Genomic DNA, 26,911 nt, shown 5'->3' on the forward strand with positions numbered 1-26,911 from the left:
AGTCCCAGAACCCGTACAGGCATGGGGACACTGTTGTTGTGGCATTTAACAGATTCGAGAGCGTGAGATACTGCTGTACTTCTTCTATTCTGTCTGTAGGAAGGCCCGAGCTGAGGCGCTGCACAGCTGAGAGTCACTTGGCTGTGACTGGGAGGTGAAACGGAAAGGGACTGAGCAGGATAAGCCTGCAGAGCTCACTGCTAGCAGAGCAGAGCGAGGAGGATCTTTTTACATTAGCTGAGCCTCAGGCACATGCAGATAACAGCAAAGCTCCTGCCTGGCAGGAGAGGCACCAACACTGCAGCCCTGCTTCACAGCTGGCAATGTTTATCCAATCAAAATAAAAGAGTGCTTTTTATACTTCAAGGTTTTGTCTTCACATCTGAATAATATCTCACGTGTTTGCTTTTGACTAAATATAGACTGACCTGAAAACAACTGAATACAAACATCAGATAGAGGCCCGCCTCAGTTTTTAATAACTCTCATTTACTTTATAACCCCCCCACAGTGATTTAACAAAGGACAACACTCAGTTATTTGACTGTTTAATATACAAGACAGTTTCCTATGAAACACAGTTATACAGGAACACCAATTTACAGCACATTTGAGCGAATACTGAAGGAGAACTCCACTCAAAACCTGGATGATGTCATCAACGTGTCATCACTCGGGTGACAGCTTGGAGGTTAAGAGTCCTTCTGAGTGCAGGTCTAATACCCTCCTGAGAGCTTCAGTTTCTCCCCCCGTTAAAAACATGTAAATGAATCCCGGACAATCTCCCAAAATTGCACTATATTTACTTCCAGGAATAACCTTTATATAACCTTTAATTAACCCCCCCCCCCTCCCCAAAACAAAATAGTTTCCTATTGTAGGAACTTGCCATAACACTGATGTTAACATTTTTTGTTATCAGTATGCTGATTATAAGTTATTTGATGCTATAATAAGATTATTTGTCCTCATTACAGATCGCTGTGACTGACAGCTGCTTTGAATAAAGAAGAAGCACCTGCTGATGTCTGAGTGGGTTGTTCTGATGTAAACTATTCAAAGTGAACTATTCAAAGGTTTTGTGGGAAGCTGCTATGGGAAACTTTATTTGAAAGTAATGCAAACTTACACCAAGCAAGGTAATTGTGCAATCAACATGTTAGGTCTCTCCTCCAGAAAAGCAGTTTATTCACCAGGACCCGCTGGCTGCAACCATGGCAGATGGGAATCGGTACTATTTAATATTTTACATGATTCATTTAGCAGCTGCAAAGCTGATTGGTGACAGTCATCAGGAACAGCAGGCTAAAAAGATGCACTTGATAGATTAATGTCTGTCTTACACAATTTTCAACTGCCCACAATGTCGGTTTTGGAAGAGACCAAAGACACAACATATCGGGGGTTGGGGGTGAGCTTCAGAGCTCACCTGGTATGCAGATTTCATCAAAGCCAGGCTCTATGTTCCCAGACTTTGTGCTAAGCTAACCTAACCAGCAATCATTTTATATTTATTTTATAAATTGTTTGATTATCATTCCTCTCATCTATCTCTTTTGCTGCAAATGGCCCAAAATGTTAATTCCAAGCAGTTATAGGTGAAAATAATGTGCAGACAGTGTGATGGTAATATAACATGAGAGCGACTTGTTAGCACGTTTTCTGTCTGTATAATAATGGTTTATGTTTTAAGAACTAGTGTCTCTCTGGGAAGCTTTAGTCTCATTTCTGAAGCAGCAGCGGGACAGACGTTGCTCTCGCCCCCGTCCTCGTCACCACTTCACAGGCTATTCAATTAGCAGAAGAAGCATGGGAGATGGAGCCATAATGGAGCTGATGAGATGCACAAGGACAGGTGACACTAATCAGAGCGGCGCCCCATTGTCTCTGTGTGGGCATCATTAAGGAAAGGGAGTAATTTCAGGCTTTTTTTCCCTCTCTAAGCCTGAATACACTCATGCTGCCTGCGTGCATTCTCTTCCTTGTTATCAATTTGCAACATGTGTGAATATATCCACTGAAACGAGTGAGAGTGTAAGGAAAACAAGAATATTTGACACCTCAAAAATAGGTTTTCAAGTGTAAGTTCTTATAAATGCCACACTGATATACTGATGTGATAGCTTCAATGGCTCTCAGACAAATCTAATTCCCCAAGGATTTACTCTCACCCTGTAATCTGTAAACTCCTTCTGTTGTTGGTTCAGAAAAGGCTGAGGCATCCACTCTTCAACACATCCACTTTCCTCTCCTCCGTGTGAGTGGGTGAGGCCGCTGATGAAGCGCGACCTGCCGAGGCGGCCTCAGGCCGATCCCAGAGGCCGGGGTTGCTTCTGTCTTCCGTCGAGCCTCTGGGCTGGACTACGAAGGAGTTCTGCGCCGCCTGCCGGTACCGAGAGCTGAAGTAACTCCACAGACACCTGAGAAAATCCAGCCAAAGCACAAAGATTAGGAAAAGACTCAAGGTTTGACTGCTTCATCCCACATAATTTTGCCAAAAAAGTCCAATTAGCTACATTCGCACTTTGGCAAATCCCAAATAACTTTGTTAGTGTAATAACATAATCCTAATCTCATTACTAAATCCCTCTCCTCCCATTAACTTAGTCGTTAGAGAGCGTGGAAGCCTGCAGCTGAATTCAGAGGGCCTCTCATACAGCCCAGTCTTAAAATATTCACGAGCTTCACCGTCTCATGCTGACATTAAAATTCTTTTGATGCATCTGTAAACACCGATGAGCCAAAGTTTTACGACCACTAACCCAAATATGCTGTGGTCCTCTGCTTGCCGCTAAGCATCTGAAACCAAGCTGAGGCACGATCCCTACACGACTCATCGTTAACAGCAGATTCCTTAAGAGCTTGAGGGGCCACAGAGCATACTTTTTTCATTATATTTCACAACAGCTTGTAGCTGTTTGTCCCTCCTCACCCTGCGGTTGACCCACAAATTTTTCCACTTTAGAAACAATCAATCTTAGTCATCAGTCGTTATGTCTGGATTACAGGGATTAACACCTGGTCGTATCTCCCAAATCCAACATACTGATTACACAAACCAACTGTTCACGTACCCTTTGAACATGCCATGAGCCAATCATCATTACTCACTTCCTCTGCGAGTTCTTGTAATCATTTGGCTAATTTGTGTAAATCAGAACCTGCTACACTGGAGTGAAATTACACATTTTTCTATCCAGCACCATCTCCTGCAAAAACATCTATACAAGACGTCTTTGCTTGGTCAAAAACATGTTGGAAGAAACTGCTCGGATCGTCTAAGCCAGAGTGTTTAATACTCCTGCACTGCAGAGAAAAGGTATGAAAGAGGTCAGTGTGGGCAGTTAAGATTCCAAAGAACAGGACTCCACAGAGAGGTCAACAAAGCTGCAAGAGTGTAAATGATTAAATACGGTTTCTGTGAAAGTCCACAAGGAGTGTCCGGATGCTGCTCAATATTTACTGTTGAGAACTTCTTGTAAACAGGCACATGAAGATGGAAATAAGTATTAACAGAACCAAGTCTGTGTGTTTTAGAGTACATCAGGGCCATTAACTCCTTAACATTCACCCTCTTTATTAAACAGGGATAAAAACTTGGAAGCACTTTGTTTGTTGGACTCTTGCATGCAAACAGCACATGTGACCTAATATACAGCCAAAACCTTTTTGCCCTTATATTACAAAAAACTGTTGCTGCTGAACTGAGACCAACTGAACTGTGAGGATATTTTTAAAATAAATAAATAAACTATGTTCTTCTTTGTGCACAGTAGCTCAAAATGTATCTGAAAAGATCTCACCAACCAATGCGCTCACCTTTTAGTTGCTATGCACAAACAATTGTTACGAGAGCATTGTTGTATTGTTGTACGAGCATCTGGTGCCTGTGTTGTCCTGCGGGCGGATTTTGCTTACATGGTTTGAGTTCGCTTATGAACAAAATGAGATACAAGTTGAATTTTGTTAAAATAAAGGTCAGCACAATAAATACTACTCTCTTTCCTGAAGGGAGAGATCGCTTCCAGGTTGACAATCCCCTCCGCCCACAGCACAAAACTAGGATATAAAAGATGGACAGAGCTCGCAGGTCTTAAAGGTGAATCCGGTGAGGAAGTGCTTAAACTTTCATTCTTTTTAATGACCAGTGGGGACTGGGTCCTTCGCTAAAAAAGACTTCCGGTTGCATAAAAGTCTCTGGGATTTCAGCCCTCGGCGCCCCCGTTCTCTGACTTCAGTAAATATAAATTATCCTCATTATTAAAGCTAAAAAGGAGGATTATTTATGGCATGCTAACTAAGTAATAACTCAATGACAACTCTTTAGTCAATACTCCTGCACTGCAGATTGTTGAAGAATTCCTTTGAACAACAATTAAATCCAACCCACCAAGATACTAATGAAAAATACAGTCATAAGAGGTCTTCACTAATATCTCAGTGGCTATGTTCATCTTCTATAATGTCTGTGGACACAATGGGTCACTGAGTGGCTTGATGAGTATAAAAAAATGATAAAGCTTTTAGATTAACCCACTCTCAACCCAGAGATAACAGGCCAGTGCATTGGACCGTGTTCACCATCAAAACACCAAATTAAGAAATATGCTTTGGTAGAGTGGCATTTATAACTCGAATTGAATTCCAGAAACTCAATGGAGAATCAATGCTAAAGAAGCCATCAGTGGTCTTTTCTTTAATTTTTAATTAATCTGAATATAAAATGTTAATGGGTAAACCTTTGAGGAGTTGGTGATGGGAGCCAGACTAGCTCTTTCCACCTTACCTCCCACCTACACATTAAGCATACAAAGCATCAGCGACTCAGAGAATGTTTGACAAGTGAAAAACAGAGTGTCCCATGTCTGTCTTGGAGTGGATGTGGCAGGACAACAAATACATACATTCATACATACAACATACATAAAAAGAAAGAAAGAGAAAAAATGCTGAAAATGTAAAATTCTACTGTGACACTGGAAAAAAAAGCACGTTTCAGTCTTGGGAGACCTTCCATGAGTGTGTTCTTGTAGACACAGTGCATACCAACTATCTCAGTAATCAGTTACTGATCATTGGGTTCATGTGACTGATGTAAAAGCTAATCATGATAGCTTGACTCTGACATGGCCAGGCAGCAACACACTGTATCATTTCCTACAATCAGCAGCCACTTAATATGAAGACATTCACCTTTCAGCGCTGCCTTCAACCTGATCGAAAACCAAGCGAAGACTGCTTATTTCCACCTGGATTTTTTCACCATTAAAAAAAAACAAAAAACAGTTTTAATTTAGCATTTTACAAAATAATAATATGTGGACAAAAAAATCCTTTTCCCAGTACACTGAATGCATAACCTCGGTCCACCACAGTAATTGGCTGCTGAGGCAAATCAATGCCTCAGATCAGAATTGAAGCCTTCGGCTTGTTTACAACATCTATCATTTGTTCTTATCAAGAGTGATCAGAGCAATTTTCCCTCCCTTAATATAGGTTTGATGGGACAAAGAAAAGCTCAATTCTCAGAGAATTGGAAAACACATTTCTTGTGCTTTGTGGTAACTAAACTGTCAACAGATAAGAGAGTCCATGGTATCAACTCGTGGGTAATTCATCTTACAATTGTGCTGTTGTGTTTTCCTTTGGAACGGCTTGCAAATTTGGTTTGAGGCCTTTTGCTCAAATGTCAGTGCGAATGCTTCGTCCAAATGTTCGCAAAAAACGAGAATGTAAAGCAGAATGTATGCTCAGAGCACTCGTCTCCAAATCTGCTCAACTTACGTGCAGTGGCCACTTAAAAGCAGCACATTTGTAGCCTTGTGTGCACTTCTAAATCTGTAAAAGGGCGATGAGCTATTCGTCCTCAGGCAGCTCTGCAAACTGCTGTAGACAGTAGCGTGAGGTGAGAGAGCAGTGTAGGCCACTTTGTATCATGTCAGTGCTAGCGGTTAGACGCCATCTCCACAGTGTCCCTTGTCACCAATCACATCCTTTTAAACCACCCAGGGAGCTTGACACCCCCCCCCCCCCCACACACACACACACACACATACACACTCCCTTATCTGTCAATGCTGCTTAAATAATGTAATTAATGACTTAATTAACATTTCCATAATCTATTTTAATAAATCTAACACGGCATAATGAGAGTTTCTAACCTCCAGGCAATGGCATATAAAAATTCACAGCGCAGAGCTGCATGGTCAGGGCACTGTCGCAGCGCCGCAAACTCTCACCATGACAGTAAAGGAAGGAGAGAGCGCATACTGTGTGACAGCCTTCTGAAAGGCAGTTCAAGTCTGACAAATATCATGTGACTTTGTGAATGTGTCCAATAACAGACCTGCAGCACGAGGAGGAGGCAAGAAGATTATTTTGGAGGGTCAAAACGCCGGAAGGAGGCCAGAGCATCGCTGAAAGAAGGATTGTTCGAGTTTTTATGAGATGAACAAAAATGCGTTCTTAAACTCAACTGTGAAATAAAATTGTTATTGTCAAGTTGAGCTTACATGTGGTGCTGGACCTGCTGCGTGGTTTCGTCTAAATAAATCTTACATAACAAAAGATACTGTAGCTTACACACAACAACTACACAGATCTGGGTGATTAATCAGATTTTAATCTCAGTTCCATTTTGCTTCCCAGTGATTATCCTGTTTACCTTCTCTCACCCCAACCAATCACAGCAGATGGCCCCGCCCCTCCCTGAGCCTGATTCTGCTCGAGGTTTCTTCCTGCTAAAAGGAAGTTTTTCCTTCCCACTGTCGCCAAAGTGCTTGCTCATAAGGGGTCATATGATTGTTGGGTTTTTCTCGATCGCGATCTACTGTACAATACAAAGCGCCTTGAGGCGACTTTTGTTGTGATTTGGCGCTATATAAATAAAATTGAATTGAATTGAATTGATTGTAAAAACTAAATAACTGGGATAAAAAGATTATTCTTTGGAATTACGTTTTGTTATGTTATACATGAAGCGTGCCTCTTGTTCACTGTTGCTCACAGTCTTTGGAGAGTAAATTCATTCTATGGGCAGTAAAACTTTTTGTCGTTCAACATCTGGCGAGTCCGTCCGCAGCTGCCTTTGTCTCTGGATCGCTCGGGGTCTGTCACTTTTGGTAGCAGGCAACAAATGGCTTCTGCCTTTTGTTGTTCACCCTGTAGCTACTGAGTAGGACCCTCAAGATGTGCAAGTCCACTGTCCCTTGAGTCTCTCATTGGTGTCAAAATCTACCAGGGACTGACTGGTGGATTTTCTTGCAAGACGAGGTTTATGGTCAAATACACCCCCTAATTAGCACGGAACTCCATAGAAGATGAACCTGTGTCCTGCACTTATTTTCCCCCATTAGTTTTTTGTTTAAATTAAGAAAATGAGTTCACAACAAGGATCCAACATGATGCAGACAATAAAAGGTCATTCTGAGCTGTTTGCTTGTTTATCTTCATCTTATCCCTGTCTGTCAGACTAACGGGCAGAGTCGTGGGTGGGGGTGAGTTGGGGTCGTTCCTTACTAGAGCTCCCACCCTTGGGGCTGAAGTGTGACTGAGATGCACACTGACAAGGGGCAGCAGGACACTGGCACATCCCAGGCAGCACAAGCACAATGAGACACAAGGTCTGTGTAGACCACCAATCCTAATGAGGGCTCCCATTAACCTTCTTACTGTACCAGTAATAATGTACAGTTAGGTCATTAACTATTTAGACAATAACAACTTTTGCAGTTTCACGGTGGATTTTAACTTTCACTTTTAATTCATTCAAAGGGTTTTAAAAAAGTATTTTATTGGCTTTCTTTTTTATACACAGTGCCCCATTTTCAGAGGCTCAACTGAAAACTCGATGACTGAAAAGTTGATCCATTGGGCTGAGATTCTATGACTGACTTGTCCATTGAAGAATTTTTAAATTCTTTGCTTTGAGAAGCTCTTGGGTTGTTTTTGAGGTTTGCTTTGGATTATTATCTATTTGCACTATGAGTGCCGTCCCACCAGTTTTCCAGCATTGGGGTGAACGTGAGCAGAGAGTGCTGCCCTGTACCCCTCACAATTCATCCTGCTCCTTTTATTAGCAGTGACATCATCAATAAAAACATTACTGACCCAGTTCCACTAGCAGCCATACATGCCCATGCCATAACATTACATTTTGTTTTACAGATGATGTAGTATGCTTCAGGTCCCAAACTGTTCCTTTTCTTCTCCATGTTTTTCTCTTCCCATCATTCTGGTACATCTTTCAGTGCCAGTTTAATCTTGGCTTCTGTCCAAAGGCTGTTTTCCAGAACTGTGCAGACACTTTTAGATGTTTTTTGTCTAATCTGACCTTCTTTTTCCTGGGTGTAACAAGTTGTTTGCACTTTCTTGGTTGTAGGCTTTCAATCAAAGCAGAAAAATATAGTACTATAGTAGTAATATAGAACTAGTAGTTCAACTTTAATCGAACTGAGTTTTTTCACACCTGTTGGTGTTACTGAGCCGGTCAGCACAGTCCTCTTTTTAAGAAGGAACCAGATTGTTGATTTGGACACTCATGATGTTTTTACTAAATCTATGATAGTTCAAATGCCTTCCTCACTAGCACTGATATTTCTTTAGGCCTCGATTTCAACACTTAAAATCAACTACAGATTGTTTATCTGCATACTTTGTCATGAAAATACAAGGCAAGCGGACTCACTTGGATATCAAACTGCTTGTCCATCAACAGTTTCATTTTTTTTAAACCTTGGAAAATGGTTTGGCTGTGTGTAAAAATGACTATGATTGTATGATTTTTAATTTAACATCCACTGTAGTAGTGCTGGGCGATATGGCCTGAAATCCATATCGTGATATAATTTGAAGCACGTGCGGTAACGATATATATCGCGATATATTATTTTCTTCTGATTAACGTATTTTCCACACTATAAGGCACACTTAAAATCCTTTAATTTTCTCAAAAATCGAGTGTGCCTTATGTATGAATTCTGGTTGTGCTTACTGACCTCGAACCGATTTTGGCGAGTAGAAATCTGTTAGAAAATGTTTTGATGGATTGTCAGAGCATTACGGCTGCCGTAGTGAGGAGCTTTGCGGAGTAATCTGGGTCCAAAACTCCGTCCGCTTCAGGTCCCAAAGTCAAACGAACACAGAGTTAAAAACAGTCTAAATTCTTTCATCTTTAATAAAATAATCAGCGTTGTTGCTTTACCAGGTGTAACAATTAAGTTTAACAACCAGGCATCCATGAAAACAGAAGTTATTAAATTTAACGGAGTTAGAAGTTAACAGGAAGTTAGCTCACTAGTTTCCACCTAAACATGACACACGATGTTCTGACTGAGAGATTTTTTAAACTAATTCAAACGTACAGCTCTGCTATCACTTCCAACATAAACGAAGACAGAAAACTAAACAGCAGTGGCATTTGCAGGGTTACTGAAGTTGGACTACCTGGTATATAATGTTGTGCTACGTGACTGCTAGCAACACAGCTATGTTAGCATAACATAAACAGTGAAGCTGGAGGATGAACGCCAACTTTTTTTCCACTCGATAAAAGTTAACGTGAGGGATTCTGGTGGTTAGGGACAAATGCAATCGCATAGCAGGATGCTATACACGGGCCAAACTTCAATCAGGAGAACAACTGAGATTATTCATCCACAATACAAGGTAGTTATTAATATACTGCAACAACATGGGAATAGAACAGCTACGAGAGAATTCAACATTAATGAATCAATGTTACGGAAGTGAAGCAGAGTTTTTGGCTTTCCCCATATTTCAAAAGTGCTTCATCTCTTTGCTATAACTGTTGCCCGGCATAATTTGCAGATGATAAAGGTTTTAGCCGCTGTGACGCTTTCGACCAAAACAGGTGCAGCTTGATGACATCATCAACATGCGCTATCGCGATAGAGATTTTGACTATACCGCTCTATCGTTGGCCAAATTTATATCGTTTCTATCGTATATCGTTTATATCGCCCACCCCTACACTGTAGCTCTGTACAGGGGTGAGAATTACAAAAAAAGACAATGCATCACTGTCCAAATACTTATGGACATTATGGACCTAAACAGATCATCTGTTTAACTTGTTATGTAGACACATGGAAACATGAATAGCACAAAGGAGATGCTCCAATGTGCTACTCACTGAAAACCACATGTCAGCATGAATGATTCCTGTAAGAGTGTAAGCATTTGAACTAAAACATATTTGAACCTCTTTTGACTTAATTATCGAGCAAATACCTGCAGCTGAGATCTGCTGAGAACGCAGCCCATCTGACGCTGCCAAACATGCTGTAAACAAACCAACTTCCTGTCATAAAATTACAGCTCATTACTAGTGTGGATAAGGGCTTCAACAACATAATGATGCAGAAGCACATTACCACCACTATATTTATTAATTACCAGTTGAGTAGCCACATTCCTTGCAAGGGCGGTTAATGGAGGGAGAGGAAGGGGAAAAAAAACGTTAGAAGCCTTGTTGAGTTAATTACAAACAGCCTGCCTTTTTTTCTCCAAGTTAAAACAAATACTAGAGGAAGGACACATGTAGAACACAAAGTTTTAATTTTGCTACTGGCACAGAAAGCTGTTTAGGGTGATTGGAGGGTCACTTCCACTGCCACCATCATATTTTAGAAAGTTATTAAGCAGGGGAGCTTGTCTGAATCCCAGCATCCAGTTTAATTAAGCAAAGTCGGCAAAGCCACATTAAAAACATAGCTTGATTTTCAAAAATATTATTAGGAAATATAATTCTAAGTAACCCATTATATATTTATCACTAATTTAGGCAATTACAGGTTACATAACCTGTATCTGTAATCTGATTACAGGACCTGCCATATGCTGCTTTCTAATCAGAGAGTAGATATTGTTTATGCCAGAAATCTAATGCATTATTTACAAGTAAGATGTTAATAAAAACAGACTGTTCATTTACTAATGGTTTACAGTACCGCAGGCATCGTTCCAATTAGCAATATAGAGATGGAAAAGGAGACTAAGTGAAAACAAGAGAGGTGGGAGGGTGCTGTGGGTCAGACAACAACATGTTTTCAGAGATGATTATTTGGATGACACAGGCACTCGCTGCTTCTTGTTTTTAAACTCACATAAAAATGAAATGTTACTTGATAATATTGTTTTATGTATTTAGCAGAACAGAATGTGGAAAGAGTGCGGAAATGATGTTATCACCGTTTTAATCATTAATCATTCTGACCGTGTTAGACTGAGTTCAACCCAAGGGCACTCCATGGTGGGGAAAAAACAGTACACATATGAGTTAGTTAATAAATGCACAGTAAAACAGAACACACTCACTTGATGAGCAGGGTCTCTGTCAGTATACCGAAGAAAATTGCTGCCACTTTAAAGGTGCTGGGAGGAGGAGGGCTGGTGAAGGCCGTCATCATGCAATAAACAGCGTAGGGCACCAGACTCATCAAAACGGTCGCCGTGATCAGCACGAGCCACGTCTGCCACTGGAAGCTCACCGACCGCCACGGAGAACTCCTCTGCAGCTGGTACTGGACGACACAAAGAAGGAAGTCTCGTGACAACGTTCATTCTACATGTAGAAACGCAGAAATGTTTTTGATTCTGACCTCCGTGATCACGTTTGGATGAACCCACTTTAAATGCTCAAAGCAGTAAAAAAAGCTCAAGTTGCGTAAACTTCATATTTAATGCTACAATAACGTTCATGCGACACTTTCATTTTTAATTTAGCACCCTGATTATTTCAGAATAACTTCAACTACAGTGTGGATGAAAAGCACCACTTAAAAGTACAATTACCCTGTGCTCATTTCGACTGAATGTGAGCTTGTGTGTGTGTGTGTGTGTGTGTGACATCAACATATTCATGCTACTGGTGAGAGATAAAACGAAAGAATTAAAATGAGTCCTGTCAAGCTGAGAGTATTATGCAAGAAAGACAGGAGAACATGAAGTAAAAGCAAAGACCAGCCGTCAACCTGTCTGTCAGCGTCACTCTGTTTATTAATAATGTCCAGACTGGCCGCCTGGAAAGCGAAGGGTGTGCATATTATGCATGCGTTATGTCCTTCTAAGTGGTTTGGTAAATTATATTTTGTAGTCAGTAACTCAGGTTGTTTTGTTTACCTGAATATGAGCTCAGCAAATCTGTGACACGAAGAGTTAAGTGAGCTGAGCCGATGACTATCGCCACGTTAGCGCAGACAGATAAGTGCAGAGCGCCCTGGCTCAGTGTGAAATCCTCCAAAGTCAAATTCAAGCTGTCTCTCTGAAGTTTGCAAGATTACATAAATAGAGACTCACAATTTTGAAACACAATAACATGATCTGCATTCTTATCTTATTGTTTGTAATTTAAATTTTTGTAATTTAATAATGTATACTTTATTAATCCCCGTGGGGAAATTACTTTCTCTGAGTTTACATGAAATTTTTGACTTGAGTCCATAAACTCTGGAGTGCACCTAAACAACACTGTACTTTCTTTATTCTCCAAAAGAGGAAATTAAATACCCACATTTAGCATACTTTAGACATCAATCATCATTCAAGCTAATTTCATCTACTGGTTAATTTCAAGAGCCAATAAAGGCAAAACAAACATTGCAACATGTCTTAACAAGGTGTTATAACAGCAGGAGCGCTGTGAAAGGACATGATATTAAAAAGAATATTATTAGCATAAAAAATGGCATAAAAAACAGGTTCAGGCACTCCACAGATTTGGATTAGTTTGTTTTTAATTTCTCTAGCTGACTAAAATAATGGCCTGTTACTGCTTGTCCAAACCTAACTTAAGTGCCTGGAGTGTGCTGACTGATTCACTGGAGAACATACTTCATGTTAAAACTACCAGCTGTGGTCTGTGCTCTGTATGTTAACGCATTAATATTAAAACACAAACACAAACAGTGAAATCCCAGCAAAACTAAGTGACGGACCTTTAATTGTCTGAAGATAGATATCCTTTCATTATTTCTTCTGTTTAACATGGAAAAACTGGCAGATTTTTGGCATTTCAATCTCCTCCCATTTTGTTAAACTTCATGGATTATAACAACCCAACCTTTCCTGTGCAAATTCACATTAAAAGCTCTCAGAGAAAACACTTGTATTGTGAAAGGTTTGCAGTAACTTGTGTAAAAACAAATTTAAGAAAAACTGCGCATAACATTGTTGACATCTAGCGACTGATTTATGTGTCATTTGACCACAACAGAGAATAAGTGAGAGAGCAATACCATCCCGCAGGGAAAGAATGAAGGATAAATCATCATTAGACGATAGGGAATGGTCTCAAGATAGCACTGTGCACCACTTCTGCAGCCCACATGGAAATACCTAAATGCAGCCAATGCTTACTCAGCTGTGATTGGTCAATACAACTTGGACTACAAATGGAAGTACAAAAATGTTGACCCGATCGCCGCAGATCTGGTATATCCATACAAAGATCTCAGTTTATAGAGATTAATAGCTGTCCACCTCGTAGAAATTAGAGGTACTCTAGCTTGTAAATGTGTCCCCAGCTTAAAGCAGTCAGCATACACTGAGCAGCAGAACAAAGTTTCTTCATATCCAAATCCTAGTACAGTAACTGCACTTTGACCCTGTAATAGAGACTAAGCAAAACCTCCTAATATTGGAAGAAACTCAAACTAATGCTTTAACCTCACACCTGCTCTACACATTCAGTGCTTCATTACTTCAGGCTTGGCATGGTTGTACATAACACCTGAAAGCAGGATAAAACACACACACACATAACAGACACATATAAGCACTAAAAAATGCATGCAGTCATTAAGTGTGCATGCAAACAGTGCCTTAAGTCCTGTCCAAATATCGCCTCGCTCTGGAGACAAACCAAACCACTTAAACAGCGTTTGATTAGTGTCTGGAATTCATCTGCAAATGCACACTTGCCTTGTCCTCTTTCATGGCTGCTATTCATTAATTAGATTCTTTGTGCAACTGAGCTATCCTCAATGTTTAAGGTTACATCAGGCCCCAGTAAGTGGCTGGCTGATAACAGAATGCATCCATCTTCATTACTCAGCCCTTTCTGTCGAGGCTTGCTCCTCCACAAGTGAGCAATGTCAGTAGGTTCTAAGAAGCCGATACATTTCATTGCATTCAAATCCTGAATTTTTGCCTCCTTTGATTTCAGTTGATCTGATTAAATTACTGGGTTATGGTTTCCACTCGTGTTCTCCCGTGGTTCTTTTGTGGTGGTTTTTTTCCTTGTCAAGGTCGAGCAGTGTCACAGCCAAATGAAAACCAATCACCTTTTGGGGGGTTTAGACTGCAAACCTTTTTTGTCCATGTATATAGCTTATTGTGTATATATATATATATATATATATATAATAATGTGACATTACAATAAGATATATATACATATATATATATATATATATATATATATACATATATGTATATATATATATATATATATATATATATATATATATATACATATGTATATGTATATACATATGTGTATACATGTATATACATGTATATATATATATATATGTATATATATGTATATACTAGGGGTGCAACAATACTTGTATCGATATTGAACCGTTCGATACAGTGCTTTCGGTTCGGTACGCATATGTATCGAACAATACAAAATTTTTAATTTATTTTATCAACTTTTCTTCTGACGATGCTGTCTGTGTTGAGCGCTCAGTGGATCTGCGCTCGACAGTGCAGCCTAGGCGGAGTAGTCGAACACAGATTCACTGAGCGCAGGGCAAGCTAGCGAGACAGAAGTTAAGCTCTCGTTGCAACATGGCAATTTGAACCTCCCCCACCCTCATTCAGATCTGGCGTTTGGAACTATTTTGGTCTTCATGTGACGTATGACTCTGAAGGTAAGCGCGTCATGGACAAAAGTAAAACAGTATGTCGGATGTGCCACGCAATGCTCAATTACATTGGTGGGAACTAGTGCGTTAGCGCAGTTAGCTCGTTAACGTGTTGGCTGTCCAGCCCCACGCACGGGGCGATCCGCGGTAGCTTGTTAACGGAGATTTGCCGTGTTGTGGCGTTAACGTCATTTCAACGAGATTAACGCTGACAGCACTAGTGGGAACACAACGAATATGACTGCACATTTACACCGACATCATCCTAGTGCAAAGACAAGTGGAAGCAGAGAAAAACAACAAGCACACATGCTACAAACTTTACCCGAGTCATTTAGACAGCCGTTAGCACATGATTCTCCTTATGGGGACCTGATATGTTTAACATGCTGCTGAGAGTATAGCCCAGAAGAAGCGTATAGTATAGCTTTTATTTTGGAAAGAGCCATTTCTCTGTAATAAACTCTCTTTACCAAAGATGAGTGATTTCTCGATCAGATAGATTTTTTTTTTTTATTATTACTTTGTTGTTTCAGCAACATTAAATTTAAAAACTGTACTTTTGAGTTAAAATATATATTTTATATTTATAATTTTAATAAATGACAAATAAAAAAGGCATGAACATTTTTTTGTATCGAAAAAATATCGAACCGTGACACCAAAGTATCGAACCGAACCGTGAATTTTGTGTATTGTTGCATCCCTAGTATATATATATATCAGTTCTAAGTCAGTGAATTTAGTTATTTTTAAAACAATCCAGCCAATTTAAGGACAAAAAAAACTTCCAGGGTCACAATCCGGTTGCTGTATTTTAATTAATTTGCAATGTCGCAATTAGTAATTCAGAAATGACTTCTTCTGAAATTGAATTTTCTTAAATATCTGTTGGTGAAAATGTTTTTATTAATACAAATAAAAAAAGAAAATACTGCGAGCCATGGTTCTTGCCAAAGAAACTCCAGACGTTGAGATAAATGTCTGCATAAACTGAGACATGACTGTACTCCCAAGGCTATCTTCTTTTATTTTGGGAACCTTATAAGGAAAGCTATTATAAAAAAAAAACCCAGTTGTGGTGGTCAGTCCTTAATGTTTGCGAGACTGAAAGCATTTGAACACAGTCCTAAAAAGGCAGACTGAAATGAAGCTGTTAGCGTCATATCCATCAACCAGGCTGCAGCTTTTAGTCACATCAAGGCCAAACCAGTCTTAGTGTGTTTTATTGTAAGCTCTCCGTCAAATTAATTATCTGTGAAGACGATGAGTAAGGCGACAATAAGGAGACAGCCAGTCACATCTGTCTCGCCTCCACGTAACTCTGCTTAGAATGAAAGCAGGTTTTGAGTATTTTGGGGAGGAGAGAGATCGTCTTCGTGAAGGGAACTGATTACAAACACAGTACATAAAGGATATCTATCCCCAGGTCTGCCCCTTTATGGAGAGGAACGCCGTCTTGCCAGAAATTACATTTGCTCTGCAGCCAATCCCAAATTCAAATAACACGTGGTAATCCAAACACTACACTGAGAAGCAATAATTTAAAAACCCAACAAGCAATACATTAAAAAAAAATCTGTCTGTTATTTACTCCTGATGTTTTATGACTATGACCTTTAAACACTATACTAATCAATCAATACAGGAGGGAAGAAGCCTATTGGGAATATTTAGATTCTACAGATTGTGAAAGTAGGGCACTATTTATCCAAACACAATCATTATTAATAGCCCGACTGTCAACCCAAATACATTTTCTACATATTTTCCACATTAGCCCCTCTCCCTCCAGAAGTACTCATACACAATGTCCAGCAAAGGAGATAATTAATGAAGCACAGCTGTCACGTCAGTGCTATACAAAAATATGTTAGAATCCTCATAAAGTCATGGTCATAATGTTTGACCCATCATTTAAAGGACTGTCATGGCGACATTACATCACAGAACTCCAATAATAACATCAAAGTTTTAATATAACGTGTTGGAGAGGAACAAACCGCTACAGGTGATGTAATATGGCAGAAGATAATCTGATTCAGGTCTGTATGTTTTTCTGTTTCATCGAGGTTTTTACGCAGCGTTTACATTCAGAAAGAGGACAAGAAGCGAAATGAAGTCTTTGATTTCACTTACAAGTAGAAAAACAAACAAACTTACAGCCTTAGAGCTGCTCTAACAATATTGCAATTTTTTCATGTTTTCAGTAAAATCACATAAATACTGCAGAAAATGTCATGATGTGTTGGTTAGCTGAATGCTGAAAGTACAGGAATGAGTATCCATAAAATGCTAAATACATTATAAAGTGACAAAATGGACCAATAGTAAGTCAAGCGGAAGTATGTTTTTTATTTTATTTTATACTGTTTAAACTGTTTGTGAGGAACCAAATTTTTTCAAGTTCTAATGTGTTTCTAAGGAATCAGAGATTTTTTGGGCAAAAATCTCAATATTAGGAAACTGACTGTCGAACACACATAAAAAAAGCTTATGCAGCTAGTTTTTTACTGGCGTCTGGAACAATACAACGAGCTACTACTGCCAGAAGGTGGTTAAAACTACAAGATGTTTGCTGACAGCCATTAGACAACAAAAATCAAACGACATGCTTTCACCTACCAGACACAGGGCTGTTAAATATGTTACACAGAGAGATGGGATGGTATTATACAGTCAGGAGTGATATGTTACAGTTATTTTGCTTGGAAAGGCCTGTGTCTAATTAACATTAAGATCCACTACTCTTGCCACAGTAGATATCTAGATTAGGTTCCCCAAGCTGCGTCAGTATTTAGTAACCTTTAACTGGCCTTTATAGGTGTATCGGCAAACTCTAGTTAGATCTCCTAATTTCAGGTGTGACACAAATTAACTCTGTAACATGGAAATGCCAAGCAGCTCCTGAGACCGTCTCCCGTGTAAATGCTGCTTGTTTGCAAGCAACAAGGATGAAGTTCTACTTAGCATGACCAAACTCGAAAGTCTATTAACTTATTGAGATTAAAAGCCTGATGCCTTCCCTCCCTACTCACCCACCCCTCCGTGGCCCCATCCCCCGGCCGGCATCACACATCCAAAGGAGAAAGGTGATTGATGAGAGCCATCAGGCTGCTTGGAATCTCTTCTCTCATTAGACTCCTTATGCATCTGAGCTGTTTCAACACACACTGGGAGAGCAGGGAAGGGGGATGGGTGCAAAGGGGGTGTAGATCCTCTGACTTTTTAGAAGATAACTACTTATACTAAAATATTTACCTTGTACATTAATCTCTGGGAAATTAATTTGCCATTATACTTTCTCTCTGGGAAAAAAAGAGAGACTTTTTTAATTGAGAAGTTTGAATCCCGACTCCCTAATCTTCATGCTTAGTGAGCGCTGTCTCTTTTGACTCACTCACTGGACTGGCTGGAAATTAATGTCCCCGAGGGAGCAGTGTTTGGACAGTCGGGGTGGATCCTATCATCGACCACTGAGGTTCTCCTGAGGAGGGTTAGCTAAAGAGCCGAAAAGGGAAGCAAAGACTGTTATGTATGCATATCCCCAACAGACACGATCAATCACATTAATGCAAGTGCAGCACATTATTATGTACTTAATTTCCAATGGATAGTAACATTACTATAATGTGCTGGTGATTGCACTGCAGTAAACCAACTGGGGTCCATTCTGTCCAGACAAATAATCTCATTACATCAAAGACAATAACCAAGATAAACAATGAGAATTAGAGCCTTCAATTTAAACTGCAGCTGACTCTTTTTAACTTTTATGTTGCAGATATTTCGGGTTTATGAAGCAGCACTTGTAATGAATTAAAAAGGAGTGTAATTCTTTAAATAACAGGAAAAAGTACGAATTTTACTCATAAATTTTTATTCATGGTTGCTTTTTTCAATAGTTTCAGTTCTATATTAATAACAATATGTGTATTTGTGAACACAGTTTACTCACAGTCATCCCAGTACCAACAAATATATACACCAAAGCCTTCTTAGGCAGGCAGATAGATTTTTCTTAAATTTCCTAACAAAGTGTTTTTTTATTTCCACACTACAGGGTTTTAACTGGCTCAAGATTAGCCTTTAGGAGGTGCACGGAAGCAGGACTGATGCACGCATAGTTTAGCCGCTGAGTCTGTGCAGACATACTTCTTTCTAGTAATTAGATAAACGAAATGCATTTTATTCCCAAGTAAATGAAACCCCACAATGTTAAAGATAATTATTATCACAGTCCTGGTGATTTTTCTTTAGCGTGAGGTCACCACCTCTTCAGTGTTAAATTAAAAGTACGGCAGTTGACAATAATGATAGAATCACTACACTTGTAGGATATTCACTCAGCTCTTTTATCTTGTAGGAAACAATTAGATCAAAGAAAACTATTTTTGTTTTATTGATGAACACCCTGGCTTAATCTAACATTCCTAAATCAATTTAAATTATTGTAATTCAGAAATCTTTTCTAGATCACACGAAGGGAAAAAAATCGAATCTAAATACCTGAATGTATAGATAATAATCTCAGAGACCTTAACATGATTTTGCACCAGACTGAAAGAGCTGTTGCTTGAAACAATGGAAAGGGTTACACAACTCCTTCAAGAAGGAAGTCCAACACAAAGTGTGGCAAAAAACTCAAACTTAAAGCGACATGCCTATAAAAAACAAGCACATTTACCCGCTCATTTATGATATGGGTTGGATGTCAAGTGAAAAACCAGGAGAGATGGCAATCATTCGCTCACACCGTTGCTATGCCCGCAATAGAAGTTGGTCTCAAGCAAAGAGTGTTAAAGCTGATAATGATGTCTTTCTTGATGATTCCATAATTTTTCCTCTACTTAATCTGTAAAACCAATCATACCATTAATTGAAATATTATAATTGAATTTGTCTTTTGAAGTCCCAAATAGCTTTGTGTCATTTCCTATGAAGCAAAAAAAGTTGAATGAACATCCTCCAAATTCTTTGCCAAGGGTTGTAGTACGATCACTGTGTGAGAGCCAGAACTGTAATGCAACCTGGTCTTTTTACTTCCTCCTGTACTTGTTACCTGAGATTCGAACCAGACTGTCTGGTTCTTTAAGCCTTTTCTCTTGTATTGTGTAAACCCGACACGTACTGTGTGAGAATGTGAGCAACAATGCATAAATCTAACCATGCGGTTTGTACAGATCAGCCAAACGGCATCACGTTACAATGATCTGACATTTCTTTCCAATATTATAATAGCAGGGTTAATTAGTCCCAGCTTTCAACAAACCCACTAATGTATTTCCCTTTCTTTTACCTCAGCAGCACAGTATCGTGCATATTTAACACCCTTTCACAGACTTGGTGTGTTAAAATGAGAGAGAGACATTGTTTTAAAACAACTCATCGAACGAGCTTTAGCTTAATTATGGTATTGGCTCAAGTTGATGAAGCCTGTCTGTGATATTGGTCATATAAGTCTCCAAAAAAAAAAAAAATGATGTTGCCTGCCTCTGTCTGTTTCTCATATTCATTTCAAATGCCCTTGCTAGTCTCAAACTACTGATGAGTAACTTGGCGACTGGTTGATTGTGGCTGAATGTGCGTCCTTGTGGGGAAGTGTAAGGCACCACATGTGAGTGGGAAAACAGAGGATGCATTGTGTGGAACAGATTGTGTGTCAGAGAGACAGAAAGAGGGAGAGTTTGTCTATGAAGGGTGGGGTTTTGGTCATCTGCCATCGGATAAGATATCCTGACAAGGCAATCAGAGAGAAACAAATTCTGCAGCCACACGGGTTCAACTCTCTCGTTCTTCACCCTGATGAGCTTTTGAAAAATGGAGCTCAGTTGAAATTGGTTTTGTATGAGAGGCTTCAGATCTGTCGCTTGTCAGGATTATTGCCACCTGTCTTCATTGGCTGCAAAGGTCTGTTAATTAATCTGCCTCTCCTTCTTAGTGGCCAGAGAGGACGGGGTGAGCACTGTGCTGTCTTCCCTTCTCAGCACTGATGTGTCAGATGTGGTATTGCAAACAAGCCTGATTTAGCATAAGACTGCTGCGATGTTAAGCAGCAATCCTAATCAGTATCATTAAAGTACTGCATCATGTCGCCTTCCTCCCAATTTTATCAGTGAGGCTCGTTAATTGCATATTTAATTTAATTTGGTTAATGAAAGTCATGAGAAAATTTATTTGATCGACAGTAATATCTCTTGTGATCAATGAAGCTGCAAACAGAGCTCTTCATACATTCTCTCCTGACTGATCATGTTAAACCAAAATGAAGTGCAAAAACATCTATTTGGTGCCAAAGAAATTAACGCAATGTGCTCTGTTCTATTAAAAGTAACATCCTGATATCAGTAAATGTAAGTGGAAGCCTGCAGCTAAGAGCATCAACATGTAATCCAGCATTGATTAATTGGACATGGACAGATTAATATGCCAGTGGATACTCATGCCAAGCTTATCAGAGTAAAAGTGTTATTACACAACCATCAGCTGTGTGGCTGTAAATGAGCAGAAGAGTGGAGATGGATTCAACCAGCCAGGTTGCTGCACAAATACAGGGAAGGGTTGAGGGGCATCAGTGGACTTGTTTCCTTTGTTACATGGGCCCCAATCACACTCCCACAGGAACTTGCCACTGGCCCCGGCCCTGCAAAGTGTCAAACTGATCAAGTGTTGGCTGTGATTGTCTGCTGCTGAGTGTCTGCACCTGTGCATTCCTCTAAGTGTTGAGATCCCAGTGATTTCTTTGAGTGAAGTTTGAACTTGGCCTGCAGTTTGCAGTCCGGGCGTACCCAGACTTGCCTGGCTGCGAGCGGTTTGTATTGTACACACACTTCTGTCACTCTCCGCCGTTCCTTTGGAATGCAAACCGCCAGTGTCACAGCAGAGCCATATATTGGGGCTGCGTGTTTTTGTTGCGGTGCAGGTGCAGTTTGGGATGCAGGGCCGAAAGGCTTTGCCAAGTTACGGCGTGCAACTGATTGGAAAGAGCAACAGTTGGAGTTAACCGCGTACACAATGAAGTTTCTGTTTCAATAACAAGTCTGAACAAAGAAAAAAATCATTAAGTAATGTTCATTATACATTTCCCCTCTGAATACATGCCACTGTATCCATAATCAACAGTACTTTTACATATGTTTGATTAAACTAAAAATGAGCTGCTGTTTCTCCAAGGACATATTTTCACGTGAAGAATACTTTTTCATTTAGCAGATGCTTATATGCGGAACAGCGTTGTTGCCGCCCACAGGTATAATCAACCAGAAAATTAATAATCCTACTGCAGGACTACAATAAATCATTATGCTTTGGACAATTAATAATGGAGGCGAAGCTTGGGGTGTCTGATTACAATAGTTACGATGCATATCATCAAGATTTAAATTTAACATTTCACAATGGAATTTCAGACACCAGTGCACATTACTGATGTTTAAATTTGGCATTAGGGCGGGTCATGGGGGCTGAGGGATGGTGTGTGTCTTCATCCATTACTAACCAAAGTGCTGCAAAATTACAGTGCAGCACTTTTTATAGCTATAAATTTACACTTAGTGCGCAGTGATTAAAGGGAAAAGTAGGAAAAAAGTGCTCTGCTCCATAATTGGAAATAAACAAGTTGAACACCAAATCTTTAATTTAATTCAAAGATTTAAATTTAATTTAATTAATTCATATTCCAGCAGAGTTTCAATTAATGTAATCAGTAGTTAATTGGTCAGACCTCTCTTTCTTTATTGAACTTGAGAAACTAATTATATGATGGAACACGACCTTTAATTTGTTTGCTTTTCTGAGTGGTGTATGGTGTTCCACAGGGAAGTTGTCTGGGGCCACAGTTTTTCTCATTTTTCTTTTAGGATGAAATCCCTCTTAATGCAACATCACCTTAAAAAACCAAAAGGATGAAAACAAAATGAGGTTACTGAGTTTTAATTCTGTAAACTTTTTTGTTTCAAGTGTTTGGACATACTAGAGCAGGGGTGGGCAATTCCAGGCCTCGAGGGCCGGTGTCCTGCAGGTTTTAGATCTCACCTTGGGTCAACACACCTGAATTAGTTCCTTACCAGGCCTCTGGAGAACTTCAGGACATGTTGAGGAGCTAATTTAGCCATTTAAATCAGCTGTGTTGGTTCAAGGACACATCTAAAACCTGCAGGGACTTGGGTTTGGGACTTGGGTTGGGCAACTCCAGGCCTCAAGGGCCTGGAGTTGCCCACCCCTGTAGAGCATTATTTTCTATGACCCTCCAGAGTTTCTCATGGCTCCAAATGGGCCTTTGATAGGTTACTATGCACATAAGAATATTAAGATTGGTCCATATATGGTTAAGGGGAGTGAGTCTTTGCTACCTCACATAAGAGAAGTTTGTGCATTTTACCGTTAATCCTGTTTTGTTGAACAAGAATTGATTTTATGCTCAAACAAAATGCTTTAGTCTTTATTTCAATTTAAATTCCCTTAGGGTAAAAGCTATTGTTTACAGGAAAAAGATATCTTTCTATTTTATGAAATCAAAACCTACTTTAAAAAGTACTTATTTCAAAAGAACTAGGTTTTTTTAAAAACTCTGATTAAATAATTCATCAAAAAGAGGACAATTTCATATTTTCTAACCCTAACTGGCATCTGTAAATGATCCTCATCTACCAGTCCACTATTTTTTTCTCCAGTGACCTCATAATCCAGGTGTGTAGACATCTGACACTCTGGAGGCAAAGGAACACGGGCTCCTCTCAGCTTTGACATTGAGCTTTCAAGAGTCAAAGAAGAAACAGAGAGGGGAAAAAAAACACCAGGGTCCAATACCTGAGCAGGGTAGTCAGCTCATTGAGTGGACATAAACTTCCTCCACCTGACATGTGGTGGGAAGAGGATTAGTTACACACGCTCAGCCTCGGCTGACTCACAGTTTGTGGAATCACAAAGTAATCTTGAGGCACATTCACTTAAGAGGCAGCTTGATGATCCCAGGCCAGTGATTTATACATCTTAGGAACGTTGCGAGGCTGTAAGAATTTGTCAAGTTAGAATCCTAATTAAAACTGTTAATCACAGATTCCTGTTTGTTCAGCACTCGGGTGAGATGAAAAATGTGATCAAATTATTCATTGCTCCCTTTCAGACAGGTAAGCCAGCATAGCCTTGAGCTCCAGAAGTTTTTTTTTTCTTCTTCTTTTTTTTGCTTCTCCTGACTTTTTTCAATTAATTTGATTTACATCAAAATTAAAGGTTTACATTAGCAACTTTCCCATTCGGACTTACCCGTTCATGAATATTGGCATACATTGAGAAATTCCGAAAATTCACTCAGGGCAGGTTTTCAGTTGACTGGATCAGAGGGCATACTTAAAACTCACAGCAGTATATTGCTCCTCTTAAGAGTGAAGCTTGGTGCTACACTGCACTAAGTCAATGTGTTTGAGTGAATTATGTTTAATTTTCTTAGCCCTAAGATTTCATACTAATCACTATGCATTTTCATTCTATTGCAATTAAATTACAATTCGAATTTAACAATTACCTGTTGACCCACAAAATACTTAATATAAGACCCTACCATAAGGATGCTTTTAAGGGCCACTTCACCGATTTTCCTCTTGTTTCATATCAAGAAGGGACAGCTATGCATGCAAATGATAAATATACTATACCTGCACTGTAAACTGGGAATTATCTATACTGGCTGCAAATTTTAAAAAAAAGAAGCTTTTTATTATTAACAAAAACAAGTATTGTATGTGTTGTGATCAAGTAATTAAAAAAAATCGACAAAAAGTTCAAAATAAAGCCCATTTCTAACTGGCGACAGCTATAACATTTCATCCAGAAATTGTTTTGCACTTCCTGTCACTGTTATGTACTGAGAGCTGAAAATGTGGAATGGTTTATCATCACAAATTACCAAAAAATACAAACACATACCAACGCATGCTGCAGACTCTTCTATTTTAGTCTCTTCAAGGCTCAAAACCAACCACAGGTACTTTTGGTTATAGTTTTGTTACATTGTTTCCATTCATCCATCCATTCTCTTCCGTTTATCCAATTCGGGTGGGCTGAAGCCAATCCCAGCTACATAAGGGTAAGAGGGGAGGTACAGATATGGGTGCACCCTGGACAGGTTGTCAATCTGACCCAGTGCTAACACAGAGACAAAGGCAACCATTCCCACATACATTCACACCTATAGGTAAGAATCAAAAACTAACCCACCCCACCGATTGCATCTCTTTGAACAGTGGGACAAAGTCAAAGTGCGTGGGAATAACACGCAAACCCCACACAGAAAGGCCACGGCTAAATGGTGGCGTTGAACTCAAGACCTTCGTGCTAAGATGCAGCAGTGCTAACCACCGTGCCATCATGCTGCCCATTTCAGTGCTTCCTTATTGTATATTTCTGCTTTGGACTTTAGCAAAACCCCCATAACTATTTACTAATAACTATACAGTTTGTTTTGCTTTGATGTAACAGACATGAACAAGACTCCTGATCAAATGGACTAACGCAGCCCTCTAGTAGGAAAACCTCTGTATTCTTTCAGTTTTAGTTACAGACACAGAACACAGGAAGCATCAGGGAGTCGAGGAGAAGGGCCGAGAAACACAAACGGTAGTATTGCTGCCCGCTGCGAAGAGCCTATTAAAAACAATGTGGACACCAGCAGGCAGTCAATCTAAAGACCAGTAGTGGCCCCCTTTGATGTACTCCAGCCGCTTGATAACAGCATCAGAAATGTATGAAATATTACATCAAATAGTTTGACCACAAGATACTCCTTGGTATGTGGACAGAGTGAAGATGATCTGAGACCACAGTGCTGTTTTACTGTATTCCAATTTTAAAACGTCGAGTTTCAGTTTAAAAACATATTTAATTCTCAAAGAAATGCTATACCAAGAACTGTCAATCATTATGATTTATTGTCCTGTAACAGCACAAATGGGAGCCACAGGGCAGCGAGGGCTGTACAGGGGCAGCTCTGCTTTGACTCTTAGTGAAACCTTAGAAAATGATCAAGAAATAAATCTTATCACTGTTATGAAAAGTTACAACCCGTTAACCTGGATTCCCATTCCCATTTTCTTCACATATAAAGGAATGATATGTTATGTTAACCTTGATAGTAGACTAGGAAAGACGTGACACCCTGGGTGAGTTGGGTAGTTGGTATGATGACCATATATCTATACACAGAAATATGTTGCTCTTATAAAAAAAAAAAGTTTCATGCACAGACGACGCATCTTTTCAATTTCTAATCTAAAAGAGCTAAAGGAGGTGTATCAGAGTGAGGCTTTCTACTTAACCATGTCCATTTATTCCAATCAATGAAATGGACTTAAAAGCCTGCCTCTCATACAAACCTGGTTCAAATAAAGGTCAGCTGCTTTCTGAAGTTGAGGTGAATAAAGGCCAAACTTCATGAAAAATTATCCACATAGGTCACCATTTCATAAAACATGGTACACATACATTTAAAGCTTGCTGCATGTGTAAAGCACAGCCTAGGTGATGTTAAAGCATAATGTGTTCATAATGTGACGTATTCAGTGTAAATTACAGGTGAGACAAAAAGTGATGTCCGATGGCAAGTTCCACGTCTAAGCATCTAAAATTCATACACGACGGATGTCTAATATTTAGATGTTTATTTTATATGTTTAAATTTGGCTGGTATCATATAAACGTAAACATATATTTTTCAAACAGTGCACAGATATCGGTTTCAAGTAGCAGTGAGAAAGCAAACAAATGTTTACGCTGAGTATAATTTCAAATAGATCAAATGTACAGCCCTGGGCAAATGTAATTACTGAGATTATATCCCGAATTAGCTGGATTTTTGTTTGTGGCTGGGCTTACAATGTTTATTATGATGTAAAATAAGACCAATCCGTTACATGATATGCATATAGTGAGGATATATATATACATATATATTCGAACCCTGAAACTGTTTGGTTGAGGGTTTGGACAGGAGACAGCACTACTACTCATACATGCCTCAA

General features: G+C 39.4%; 1 protein-coding gene across 5 annotated transcripts in view; it reads right to left on the reverse strand.

Annotated features, from left to right (window-relative positions):
- Positions 1-532: 532 nt before the first annotated feature.
- The window catches only part of LOC146491235 (uncharacterized), a 139,875-nt gene continuing 113,496 nt past the window's right edge, over positions 533-26,911 (reverse strand). For 4 of the 5 annotated variants that reach the window (XM_085152923.1, XM_085152920.1, XM_085152924.1 and 1 more), the window contains exons 4-5: positions 11,341-11,546; positions 533-2,420 (exon numbers count right to left, since the gene is read on the reverse strand). In XM_085152923.1, the coding sequence (XP_085009049.1) occupies positions 2,204-2,420; positions 11,341-11,546 (423 nt within the window). In that variant the 3' untranslated portion in view covers positions 533-2,203. The remainder of the gene's footprint in view (positions 2,421-11,340; positions 11,547-26,911) is intronic. The other variant, XM_085152922.1, reaches the window with a different exon arrangement.

The sequence above is a fragment of the Neolamprologus multifasciatus genome, chromosome 23 (assembly GCF_963576455.1).
Source record: "Neolamprologus multifasciatus chromosome 23, fNeoMul1.2, whole genome shotgun sequence".
NCBI classification, from domain to species: domain Eukaryota; kingdom Metazoa; phylum Chordata; class Actinopteri; order Cichliformes; family Cichlidae; genus Neolamprologus; species Neolamprologus multifasciatus.